At 23.6% G+C, this 14,783-nt stretch overlaps 1 protein-coding gene across 1 annotated transcript; it reads left to right on the plus strand.

Annotated features, from left to right (window-relative positions):
• Nucleotides 1-45: 45 nt before the first annotated feature.
• Nucleotides 46-13,049, plus strand: LOC102676291 (CD2-associated protein-like). The gene is made up of 13 exons (XM_006618603.2): nucleotides 46-281; nucleotides 1,130-1,190; nucleotides 2,222-2,360; nucleotides 2,490-2,693; nucleotides 3,200-3,310; nucleotides 9,967-10,125; nucleotides 10,287-10,712; nucleotides 10,808-11,012; nucleotides 11,122-11,447; nucleotides 11,551-11,652; nucleotides 11,808-11,905; nucleotides 12,146-12,335; nucleotides 12,738-13,049. Exons 1-13 carry the CDS (start codon nucleotides 158-160, stop codon nucleotides 12,840-12,842), a joined length of 2,250 nt encoding a protein of 749 aa, XP_006618666.1. The 5' UTR covers nucleotides 46-157; the 3' UTR covers nucleotides 12,843-13,049.
• The last annotated feature ends 1,734 nt before the right edge of the window (nucleotides 13,050-14,783 follow it).

The following is a 14,783-nucleotide window of genomic DNA, read 5'->3' on the forward strand; positions in this document are numbered from 1 at the left end:
ATCGATGAAAAGTTGCAATTGTGAGAGTAGCTTTAGCGGCGCGTAGAAAGGCGCAGGCTTCGAATCGATCCTCCACCCCCAAAGTATCCAAAGAACAACCGCCGGCCGACGACTCTCTTGTCAACCCAACAACAGTTCAAAAGCTCCGAAAGCAAACATGGCGCTGGATTTCGCAGCCACTTACAAGGTTCTGGTGTTGGGTGACTCGAACGTTGGGAAAACTTGTATCGTGCACCGTTATTGTGACGAACGTTACTACGATACTTACATATCAACGATAGGTGAGACGCATCGTCGAAATCCTCGAATATTGCGTTTCATATTCGATACATTGACAGTTAAAAATTAATAAACTGATGGATCGTTGTAAATAATTGTTTACAATGTTTTTATTGAATAATCGCTATTGATTAAGTCGCGTTGATATAATTGACGATAACATTCGTCGAAAATTGAAATAATTTTAATTAAAAAAAAAAGGATCGTGACAAATTATACAATTGATGTTATTTCGATCCTTCAACTATAACTTGTTGACAAGCATATATTATTATTGTTGTTTTAGATACAATCTTATTACCGAAAATTACTATTGTATTCACTGATTACATTCACTAAATGTATATCTTTGTTATACGAAAGTCTGATGATGTTTTGTTTCATGATATTCTTTTTTCCTATCAAATTTTATGTTCTGTCAAAAACGCAATACTAATTCATGTACATGTATATGTATACTTGAATATAAAACAAGAAGTTACAAATGAAGTAATTTTAATTGAAAAAAATTATTACCATATGGTGATGTTTTAAAGAAATATATGTTTAACGTCATCGATCAGCTGATTGCAAGGAAATTTTCTCTCGATAGAAATCTTAAATATAATTTCAATAATATTCGTTATTTATACAATAGAATTAAATTTATTGAATTGTTAAAATATGTAATATTAAATTTTTAAAGTTTATTCTTTTTATTTCTATTGTTATTAACGCAAAATTTTAGGAATTTTCTTCTTATCGTTACGTTATACGTAAATAGTTTTATATACGTAATGTTTAATTAATAAACGTTACATATTTATTAAAAAAAAAGTCTTGTTTTGTTTTAAAAATAATGAATCAACAGGTATCGATTTCAAACAAAAAATAATTAATCTGGATGGAACACCAATTAAGCTTCAAATTTGGTGAGTTTTGTATTTTTATATATTTCATTTATTATAAATATGAAATAGAATTACGTGTAAATATTTATATTTTTATGTAATTATAAATATATAAGATATTTTAAAATAATCTAATTTTCTGCAATCGATTTAATGCAATCGATTTTAATTTAGATTTTAACTTTGAATTAGTTTAGATCATAAATAAATAAATTAGATCATAAATTAGATCATAAATAGATAAATTTATGGATTTATGATTTCATTATATTTTCAATTCTTTTTACAAATATTAAATTCTTATACATCAAATTGTTTTCAATCTAAACATTTGCATTTTCATATTCTGTAAATAAAATACAAGTTTCTGTGTTAACAACTTTATTATAAAATGAAAGTCTATATATCAGTAATTATTATGAATAATTATTAGCTATGGTATTACATATTAACGTGAAAATATTCTATTCACTATAGGTATAGTTAGAATATTTAAATATTTAAAAAATCCATTAATAAAAATAAATAAAATTCTATTATTTTACAAAGTAATTAAATGTTATTAATGCAAGTATTTCTATTTAAATACTCACAATTTTCCAATATACGTAGTTATCTCTTTAAAATATCTAGCATGATGATAAATATGGAAATAGTACTACAATCGATTTTGCAAATCGGAGAAATGGAAAAAAAATCGAACAAGTTGTTTTCAATATATATTTCTATCTATCTTCTATCTATATATTATCTACATATTTTGTAATATGAATGCATTAATATCTAATTATTTAATATGAATCAAAAATATTTATTTCCAAGGATTACAAATTCAAACGGTATAATTAATTGGTGATATATTGATACAAATATATCAAATACTATCAAATACACATATATCAAATACTAAATTATCAAGTATACTATACTTGATAACATAATATTAATAATAATAATGATGATAATTTACTGCAAAATACAATCATTGCATATATTAACTGTTAATATATAATTAATTGTTACTATTATTAATATATTATCGACTTCTTAAGGGACACTGCTGGTCAAGAGCGATTTAGAGCGCTAACAACAGCTTATTATCGTGGTGCTATGGGTATCCTTCTGATGTACGACGTCACTAGTTTAGAAAGTTTCAATCATTTATCCTACTGGCTACGAAATATTCAAGAAGTAAGAATACGAGATAATATTTCGTTTAATAAATTTATTAAATATAAATTCCATAAAAATAAAGAAATGAAAGCGTAAATTCCTGAATTTCGATTGAACAAAAATTCTTTGTTCTTTTTTTCTTTGTAGAATGCCTCTCCGGATGTCGTGAAAGTAGTGGCGGCAAACAAATGTGACGTTACTACAAATAGGGCTGTTGATGCGGAAAGGGGGCAGAAAATAGCTGAAAGTTTTGACATGCCTTTCTTCGAAGTATCTTGTAAAGAGAACATAAATATTGAAGAAGCTTTTCTCACTTTAGCTAGAAGAATACGAGAACAGCGAGGACGCCGGGTATCGTTATCTTTCTTAAATACATATATCTCTTATCGTACATGCAAAATGTATTCGATTGTAATTTTTAAAACGAATTAACGTGTTTTACGTCGTGTGGTTTATCGATGATTCATAAAAAATGATTAGAAATTCTTATCTCGTCGAATAAATATTAAGAAACATTATTTGTTGTTTAAATGACAAACAATTTTTTTCTATACACGTAACCACTCTTCAATTCTAATGTTCGAGATATCAAAAAAATATTTTTTAAACTGTATATCGTACTTCGAAGTTTCTAAATACTAAAAAAAATGAATAGTAAATAAATTTTTAAAACTGAATTTCTATATTTAATATAAACGATAAAAAAAATTAATGATTAATTCATAAAAATTTATCAATATGATCGAATGTTTATTGATTATAAAAACAAAATTAAATTAAATTAACTTAAATTAACTTTTTTGCTTGATTTTTTGATGCATATATATTGTTAAAATAAATGCAATTTTTGATTTCAGGCTAGTTTGTTCGATGCTTCAGAAAGGGAAGGAGCCAATAATATTGTTATGAAGCAATCACCATCTCACGTCTCAGTCTCAGTCTCTGTTACCCCCGGTGAATCTTGGAGATGCACAAATGCATGTTAGTTTCTATAATTATGAGAATTAAGACGATGCTTCGACTATTAGTAAATACGAAGTATTCATTGCGGACAGGATTTTATCTTTCGTGATTGCGCACAAGAAAAAATAAGTAAGGAGAAAAGTGCGTCATTTCTATATGTAAATATGGGGTAAACTCTGGTAAGTCGATGATAATTTTAGGATTTTTCTAACAATTGTTAATAGCCGAATAATAGATTAACAAATATTTATTAAGTATATTTAATTTTAAAAAATATAATATTAAATTATATTTCTGAATTATCATATCATTTATTATATTATTATTATATTATTATATAATATTATTATATATTCTATATATTATATAGATATTATTATTAAGTTATAAACTTATATTTATATTGCTATATATTTATATTATTATTAATTGTTTTGAAGAATGACTTGGATATCCATCGTAGAACTAATTTTAATATTTAACATTTCTAGTATAGACAATGAATGTCACATAAATTACATTCAATTCATTTAAATCATTTTTTCTTTTATATCTTTATAATATTTATATTTATATGTATATATGAGCTTTTTTTATATGAACTGTTCTTCGATCTATTTTATTTTTCCCTTAAATTTTTTTGGAATAGATATTTAAAAAATTATTTCAAGAAATAAAGAAATTTCGTTCAATGATTAATAATTTTGTAATAATTAGATATTTAATTATTACAAGTGAGCAAATTCTAACACGAAAACTATTATTATTAATTATTGAAGTGTTATAAACAGAAATATTAATAATTTGTGTTTTTTCCTAATAAAATAATTTAAACATCAACAGAACTTATATTAATTTAAATTAATATTAAATAATATATTAAGTTAAATTAATTATTTTCATTTTAATTTATTTGAAAATTACATCGAGACTGAATGAAGTGATCGAAAGACATATTTATAGCATATGATAATTAACGATCACTAATTAAATGCTTCAGATAATAAAAAAATTAGTTACTATGTATATAAAACGATTTTTAAATTTTAACTTCGTATCAGAGATAAATGAAAAAGTATCGTAAACTAAGCAGAGTTTACCCTATAATGCGAACGAATTTGTGAAGTATTATAAATGGCATCTAGGAGAAACAAGGGTAGAAAAATAGATATTACGTGTGTACGTCTATGATATAACTATCTAAAATGACACTCATCACGAATATTCTAAGAAACATTGCAAATATTGTCGTGAATTTTGCACCTTCGTTCTCTCTAATGATTTTCAATCGACGAACAACTGATACAATTCATTGGACGTAATTCTACCACGTTTGCGTGTCAATGTACGATTATTACACGAGCATTATTACAAGTAGAGCAATGCAAATCGTATATACATAACAACAGCACAATTATATTATATATGCTAAGCATTATTGCTGAAAAGAGAGACTTGTACTTTACATAAACGTATGCTCTGACGTTTTGACAATTTCAATGTGATGTATTAACAAGCTGAAATTTCATTTTTAACGTTAATCGAAACAGTTACTTAAATTATCTTTAATATTATACGATAGATGTCTATTTACAATTGCAATGAAGCAATGAAGTAATTTCGAGTTATACTATTTGCACATACACACGATCAACACCTGACGTGATTCATTATTGTAAATCGTCGGGAATAACTTGAAAGTGATAAATATTGAAATTACTGTATGACTGTTTAGATAAAAAGAAAATAATATTCTGGCGATATTCCATGGGTCATTAACGTTCCTTACGTGGAAAAGAAACGTGAAAAACTTCAAATAAGCTTTGTAATAATTATTAATAATATGGAAATTAAAGAGGCTGAAGCACATTAATAAATTTACGATAGATGTATAACGTTCGTAACCAGCGAAATATGGTGCAAGAAACATTTTATAAAATTTTAAACTCGATCGTATTATAAAATATATCATGTTACAATTTGCTTGTTAGCAATAATTTTGCACACAATTTTTACTCGTAAATTTCACTTAAATTAATCACTGATCCTTCAAAAAATCGTTATTTCGAAGTTCAAGCATGTTTTTCATGGCAATGAAAATATATAAATAGCCAATTAAGTTCAATGCGGAAAAAACATAGACAAAAATTTATTTAATTTTATGTTTATAATTATTTTACATTAATTTACATAAATACATATACGCAGCGATCGAATAACACGAGCAGTACAAACATTTAGATAAACTCACTTAATGTTCATATAAGGCCTAAAAAAAACAGATATTGATGTTGATATACAACATTTTTCTGTTGCTTTAAATATATAATCTCATTCACATGAGAAGCATTTAAGCGCAATCATATTTGCTATTATATTTACGGTATACGTGCAAGAAGATAAAGAAGATTACCAACTATTAACGGAGGACCATCGCTTTTCCACTATCGGAGAAGCATGCGTGCATTTTAACTGCATTGAGATTTCTTGATATACAGATATAATGTAGCCTTTATTATATAATTAATTTAATTCATTATAGTGATGAGCAATGTTTAATACGATTAAGATTAAAATATTTGATTATTGCAATTAAAGAAAATTTAATCCAATCAATATATAATTACTATTATAATTAAATTATTATTAAGCATTTAATTTAAATAATAATTGCATAATGCCAATTTAAATAATAATTAATTAATAAAATTCTCTTTATCATAAAATTACTTTGAATCTAATATCAGATTTAAAATAAATTTAATTAAAAAAAAGAAATTATTAAATCGATTGAATGATTTGGAATGTACCAAATGTAAAATGAATATTTATTAATTATTATAATTATCGAAATTAACGACGTTTGTTTCTACGATTGATTAAACATTTGCACAAAATATTAATACAAAGTTTTCAAAATTTATCTATACGTCAATGAAATCACATGCAAAATCACGCAATATCAATTTTTGATTAATGCGCTTTGATAATCATTATGGACACACCTGATGGATTTGATTATAGAATTAATAATTAAAATAATATATGAAAAGATACCAAGAAGTCAGGTGTATCATCGCTTCATTCGAACATGCGAATGCATTTTTGATCGTAGTTGATCGTTTTTGTTCGCATGCAGACAATGATGAGAAGGAATAATGCTGGATAATATTAAATACAATTCGTTTGAGACCAGAATTGTATTATTATGCGATATAGTGAAGATATTCATATATACAAATAATAGAATTATATAATATATTTTAGAGTGATGCATTGATTCATTACTAATCACTGACTGCAAGTATCGCACAATACTTCTGTAGTTAAATAGATATACGGTCATTGCTTGATGTAAGACCAATATATTCCTCCTCTTCGTTTATGCTGACAAGAACGAAATAAAGCCTTCATTATAATCATCAACGATTAAAGGAAGAGAGAATAAAATAAAGAAATTATGAGAGAAAAGGAATGTAGCAAGAGATAGAAAAAAATGAAAATTTAAGATTAATTGTAAGTACGTTATTTTATGGATAAATAATCGAAAGAAATAACGATTGTCACAAATTTCTAAATTAATGAGAAATTTGTCATGTATGTCAAAATTAATTTTCCTTATTGCATAAGCGATCAAGAATGTAAAGGAATTCTCATTATACATTATCGTTAAATTCGATCATGGACGAACGGATGATTAAATGGTTCGGCTGTGTTTCATTTGTTCGATCTTTTGTAGAATATTGTTTTATTATTCTTAAAAAAATCTGTTTTAATCAATCAAAAATTGTTACTTTTGTTATCCTCAAATTTTAATCATTAAGATAAAATTTTCATTTTCTCCTTAAAAATTATTTTATTAATCTCTTTTTTCTTAAATTTTTTTATGTTTCAATCTACTAAATTGATGTTATAATATTTTATTTCAACGCAGAATTTTAATTTAATTTCTATTTTGACAAAAAACATTCAATTATGTGCCTTTGTTTAAAACTTAATGCAAAGAAACAATGCACACACTGAAGAATTTGAAAGATTCATATTTCTAAAGCTACAATGTACATGAATATATGTATAATATAGGAAATCATATAAGAAATCATATGTTTACATTAATATTCATGATGATAAATTGTTCATAATTCTCAAAATTGATGCTATATTTAAATAAGTTATATAAGAATTGAATTTTTTATGATAATTTGAAAAATATCATAAGAAACTATATATATATTCTTTTTTTAAATATCTTATAATATCAATATATCTTATAAAAAAAAAAAATAAAGAGAAACTCACACAATTAGATAATAAAATATATCTATCTTACAAGATTTCTTTCAAGTTTTTAATTTTTAATGTTTGTCATTTTAATTAATTTTCTTTTCATTTTGTTTTTATATATTAAAAATGATAAAGAAGAATATAAAGAAATTGATAATATATATACTTATATATAAACATCACAAAACATGATATTTGATTATTTTTATATATTTGATTATATATTTGATTTTTTGTAAGTATCTTAGTTAATATATTAAAAGTTAACTTGGCTAATGAAAATTGGTTGAAACAAAAATATTTTATTTTTTGCATAAAATAAATTCATAGATTTAAAGAATCATAATAATCTATTATCAAAAGAAATTGTCAGATAAAAATTAACCTATACATACGATATATAAACGCAAAATTAATAAATTACATTTTCTTGCAAATCTTAGATTCAATTTGTAATATAATGTTGCAATTTTAAATTGATAATAATATTATAATATTATTGTATTGAGCACATACATATTTTTAATGCAATTTGCATCTATTGCAAATTTGCATGGAATGTATTATTGAAAATGTTAGATTGTTAAATATAAAATATATGATTATATGATTATTGAGAATTTATATGAGAATTAATAGTATTTATCAATATTAATAATATTCATTGAATTGTACGATATAAAGTCACAATGATGACATTTCACTTATATGGACTTTTACGTTTGATTCATTTTTAATTATATTTCGTTTATACTGCAAATATTTAATATTTAATAAACCGCGTAAATTTTATTCATACATTTTTTAATTTTTAAAATTGATTTAATCAATTTTATAATAAGATATTTAGTCAATTATTTACAATTCTCATACGATAGTGATAATAACACAATCTTTATTTAAATCTTATCAAACTCAAGGTAATGTAAACTACGATTATATATATATAATACATATATAGTCATAGGATTCATATAATGATTTTTTTTTACATAATATGTTAAAAAATATAATAAAAAAATAATAAATATAATAAATATAATTTAATTATAAAATTAACAGCTTTTCTTATCATTGCACATACATATTATATATTAAGAATATAAGAATATTCCACATATTTTGTTTGAACAATTTGATCGATATAAATATACATACAGCTATAAATATACATTTTGAGTTTATAATATCTGTTCAATTTGATGTTTAATTAAGCTATAAATAAAATATATACTTTTTATTAATAATAATATATTTTCTCAATTATCATTATCAAATATTATATTTAATATTTTATTATAATATTAATTATTAAAAAATTTAATTGAAATCAGATTTTTATGTGATATATCAAATAATATTACTACGAAATGTTTTATAAATTGACCTCATTAAGAATCGCTCAAAACGTTAGATATACAGAAAACTTTGTATGCTCTGCGCATATTCGATACGTGAGAGTCTTTATTATAGGAGGTACTCGATAAGTATGAATCAACCGCTTGAAATTAAACAATAAGTCATAACTAGAAGAACGTTTTTCTTAAAATATATATAAATGTTTGATACTAACTGTGATAACGGTAGGTAACCTACATCTTTCAAAACTATGTATATATTTAAATCAATGATAATTACATATAAAATAATAATCATAATTCAATTAATAATGTCTTTTGTGAATTATCAACGTATTCGTATAATCTTGAATATCTCATAAAATAATATTCATTGACGAACTTCACATATATATAGTAAAAATGAATCATGAATTGTTTGGCGCGTTCTTTGAGTCAGCGATAGGTTAGCATGCGCACCTTACACACAAATTGCATCTTGAAGTTCACTTGAGCTTGGAGTCCAAAATGGCCGCGATGACAGATATATTGAGCTGTTAACCGAATATGGGATACGCCTAAATTTTCAGTTTACAACGTCATATTTCTTAGATATTATAATAAAATGAGTATAATAAGTACGTGTAGTGACATGAAAGGTGGAGGATGTATGAGGAACAAATGACTTTTACAAACGCGCAATTTGTCTTAACTCATACGTATGTTACATTCTGTGTTCAATCTGTTTTTTCGCGGAGAATAATTTGTTCGTTTATAATACGAACTCGCTACAAGGAAAACGATTAAAAATTTTATTCTGAATTGCTCATGTAAATAAATTAATCTATCAAATTTTTATTCGAGAAAAGTGACTTTATTTAAAATCTTCGTGTTGTCATTTATTCATCATTTACGTGCTCAATTTATACATAACATATAAATTATAATTATTTTAAATGTTTCTAATATAAATTGTATATTTTTTACAGATATAAGGTTGTGATATTCATGTGTTAAAAAGTTACTGTTAATATAAAAATATGGAGGCAATTGTAGAATATAACTATGAAGCACAAGAACCTGATGAATTAACTTTGAAAAAGGGAGATATTATTACAGAAATTAAAGTGATGTTAGGTGGTTGGTGGGAAGGCACTTTAAGAGATAAACGTGGCATGTTTCCTGATAACTTTGTCAAAGTATGTAATTTTTTATGTATTTAATTTTCTTTTAATATTTATAATATTATAATTATGCTATCAATATAATACATAAAAAATAAAATTTATTTAAATATTCAGTATAAAACAAATATTTATATAAATTATATATATTAAATAATAGTTATATTCAAATATAGGTATTAGAACCTATTTCAAGTGGAACAGTTGGAAGTACAGGAAGTGGAATAAATGAAGGAGCTGCTAATGCCAAATCTGAAGATATTTCCTTAAAAAATGGAGGATCTAGAAGACGATTTTGTAAAGTTCTTTTTAGTTATGAACCTTGTAATAAAGATGAATTAACTTTAGTACCACAAGATTCTATAGAATTTTTGGGTGAAATAGAAGAGGGATGGTGGAGAGGTAGGCTTAAAGGTAGAGTGGGTGTCTTTCCTTCAAATTTTGTATCTCCTCCAGTTTATGAAGAATCTGACAAACACAAAGATCAAGAGAGTAGAAAATTGTGCAAAGTACTTTTTCCTTATGAAGCTGTTAATGTAGATGAATTAACATTAAATGAAGGAGATATAATAACTCTTCTATCTACAAATGCCTCTGATAAGGTACGATTATTTAAATACAATTTATATGCATTTGTTATGAATTAAGTTAAAAAAATATGAATATATTTATGTCATAAATATGAAATTATTTGTAGGGTTGGTGGGTAGGAGAATTAAATGGTCAAGTAGGTTTATTTCCTGATAATTTTGTTGAAGTATTAAATGTTCTACCTGATCACCAAGATCATGAACAAAAACTTAAAGCTCCTATTAAGTCTGTTTCAAAACATTCTCATCAGGTAAAGAAGAATGGAAAAACACACATTAAAAAAACTTTGGATGTAAAAGATGTACCTACAGGTATTTGATCTCTTCTTTTTAACTATCTAAAATTATGAAAATTTTTATTATGAAAATCATATGTAAGATATTTATTTTTTTTTTAACTGGTGAGATATTTTTACCATAGATATAACTAAAAAAACAATATCAACAGGCGTATCTTCTACAACATCAACTTCTTCAGGAATTGGAGGAAATAGTGGAGAAAGGAAAAATATAGGTGGATATTCAGCTACATCGAATTTAAAACGTCTCGTAGGTGATGCGGGAACTAATAATGGTAATGGAAATACAAATATAGCTTTGGGTGAAGAGTTAGATGGGGTAGAACGAGGAGAAGGAGCACCGCTTTCGCATTTAACAGCTTCTAGAGCTAAAGCACCCCACCGACGACCACCTTCTTCACAACGTTTAAGACGTCACGCTGCCGGACCAACAATTACTACAACACCTGTTAGTGTTTTTGGCACTAGTTTAATATCTAATACATATATTAATCACCATTTAAAATATTTGTATTTCTTAAAATATATAATATATTATTTATATAATATAGGAAGATAGTTTAGCAAATGGTAATGCAGATACTATGTTAGAACAATTACGAGAAGAAGAACCTGAAGGATTAGCTGTAAAAGCAAGAAGAAGAGCTCCTTGGGTAATTTAATATATTTTATTTTTAAATTTATCAATATTATATTTCTATTTTATTAATAAATTCATTTACAGATAGATTTTATAATAATAATTATAATAATAGATATTATTTCTTTAATTATATAAACTCATAATTTTTTATATTATTATTTCTAGGTAGAAGAATTAAAATTAAATCAATTGGAAAGGAGAAAAATTGTATCAGTAGATCGTGTTGATAAATCTGAAGAAAAAAAAGAACGTCCTTGTTCACGGTAAAATAATAATCGTTTTAATAAAAATCAAAATTGTAAAAATAATAAAAATCATTTTTTTTTAAATTAATGCAAAAAACAATAGACAATACAATATAATATGCAATATACAATATAAATAATATTACAATTATTAAATAATACAATATATAACATATATAATATAAACAAAACAAACTTGAATATTTTAATAGATTTAGTATATTTTTTAATTAACTTATGTTTTTAATTTTAATTCAGAGTATTAACGACAACGAATGTCGCCGATTGTATTAATAAATTAGAAGCAGAAAGCGAAGAAAGTAAACAAAAGGATAAAAGTCAAAATCAGAAATCTGATTCATTTCCACATCTTGAACAAACTTCAACTACTCCTGGAACGCCTCCTACTTATGTTCCATTTGCACTTTATAATCAATTATTAGAAAGGGTAAATGTATTAAAAATTGTTTAAAATTATTAACTAAACTAAAAACTATAAAATTATTAATATGTTGAATGCTGCACTTCATATTATATGAATATTATATGATTTGCCCAAGGCAATTCATAACAATCATGAATTTATTGTTATGTGATATTATATATAATATAGTAAAATATTATTTACAACATTAAGTTGAATTTACATAATAATTGAAATATAATTATATTTTATATTATTAAAAGTAATCTCCCATACAACAAGTTGTGGAATAATCATTGGTGATTTTCATGGCATTCAATATGTTAACTAACTAAATTAAATTATTTGTTATATGAACATATCAATTTATAATATTTAATATATTTTTTTAAATTATAATTATTAATTAAATCAAATTATAAATAGGTTGTTGCCTTAGAAGAGAAACAAGCAATGTTACAACAAACAATGGGCCAAATTTTAGAACAATTTGTACCTGTTGCATCTTCGTCAATCAACAGCCCAGATTAATCAACTCATAAATTTTGCAGTATGTTTTTTCCATATAAAATGCTGCTATTTTAATTTCATTTTCCATACAAACAATATGGAAGAATAGTTTATAATTACTGTATAATTCTTATATTTATTCGTTTTAGTAGCGGCATTTTTAATTTGTTTCGCTATTGTAGTAACAGTATTTATTTAATTTGACTAAACAGAATATTCCATATATCATTCCTGACTTAAAAAAATTTTTTTTTTATGATAATTTACTTTATTGTATTGTAAGTACTTTATTTAGTACTTTGATTTTATTTTTAGTAGCATTTAAATGTTTTTAAGATATATGTAATATACACTTTTCAAATTGTCCTATAATTATAAAAAATTATTAGTTCATTACTTAATTAAGGTAAACTTACAACATATTTTAGTAATGAATACCTGATATAAACATATATAGAGATTTATTTTAAAGCATTTTCATGTTTTAAAAATTAATATATCGTTCTGATATACATATTTCCTTAAATTACATCTCATAACTATAGAAGTATATTTGTACTTAAATTGCTAAATTACACAAACAAATAGAGACTATACATTTTATATTTTTATTGAAAAGCTGCCTCGCATTACAACATAATAATAATTATTCTTAAGTTCATCAAATAACTTAAGTGCCAATATATTTAATTTTTCTTTGCATAATTTTATAATTCTGTTATAAAAACGTTAACAGTATTGAGTTTCAAGAAATAATACATTAAAAAAGTATTGAATGTACCTATTTCAAATGAAATAAGTTTAATATAATAGCTTGGAATGGTGCTATATAATAAATATTTGTGATACTTTATATCACGTATTATAATATACTAAATGAGGCAGCAAACTATGAATAATAATTTTTATCCTAAATAAAAAAGTGAAAAAATACATTAAAGCTCACTTTAAAAAATTACATATTAATAACTTTGTTCCATATAATCACGAAACTGTTGAATATTTGAAATCTTTTTATTTTTTTAAATAAACAAAATTTAACAAAAGTATAGGATGATATTATTAAAAATATATGAAATAAATACAAACAAAACAATATTTAATTTTTTACATCAGTATTTGATGAAATATACTTAACCTTTCATCTAAAAAAAAAAAAAAAAAAAAATAGCAAGCCAATTATAATCACATTATTTCAGATCATATGTTAGCTATGTGCGAATATGTAAATATCTAATAATATAAATGAATTAAAGAAAATAATAAATTCCTATAGTAATTTGCAATTTAGCTGCTATATATATCAGCTTAAAAATTCTAGTCTGATACAAACAGATTGCAGTGATTATAGGATTGAAGTGCCAGGGCCAATGAAACTAATACTGTCACTATGAATGTCATTGTTAATAAGTATATCTTTCAAAAAGTAATGATTTCATTTTTCTTTTCAATTCATTTCAAATAATTTTTTTCTTTTTTAATAAAAGAACTTTCAATACAAACTTTTTCTAAGTAAATATATTTAATGTTTATAAAATCTTAAACATTATGCATTCAAATTATTATATCAATATTACTATTTAAAAATATTATGTATTTATATAATTTTAGTTTACAATTCAATTAAAAATTATATCATTACATTTTGAATGATATTTAATGTAATATATAAAGTAGAATATTAGTATTGTATAAAATTTTTACACATTTCAGCTGAATGTAGCTTATTTAAATGAAATATAATTATAATTGAGTGGAGTGAAATAATTTCATATAAAATATAAAATATTTTCTTTTTATAAATAAGAAAAAATATTAGAAATTGTTAAATTTTGGTAATTATATTTGTTTGTTTGTTTTATCATCAAATTTATTTGTCATAATTATTATTATTATTACTATTATTATTATTATTATTATTATTAATATTATTATTATTATTATTATTATTATTATTATTAT

Source organism: Apis dorsata, unplaced genomic scaffold, assembly GCF_000469605.1.
Source record: "Apis dorsata unplaced genomic scaffold, Apis dorsata 1.3 scaffold_365, whole genome shotgun sequence".
Lineage (NCBI taxonomy): Eukaryota > Metazoa > Arthropoda > Insecta > Hymenoptera > Apidae > Apis > Apis dorsata.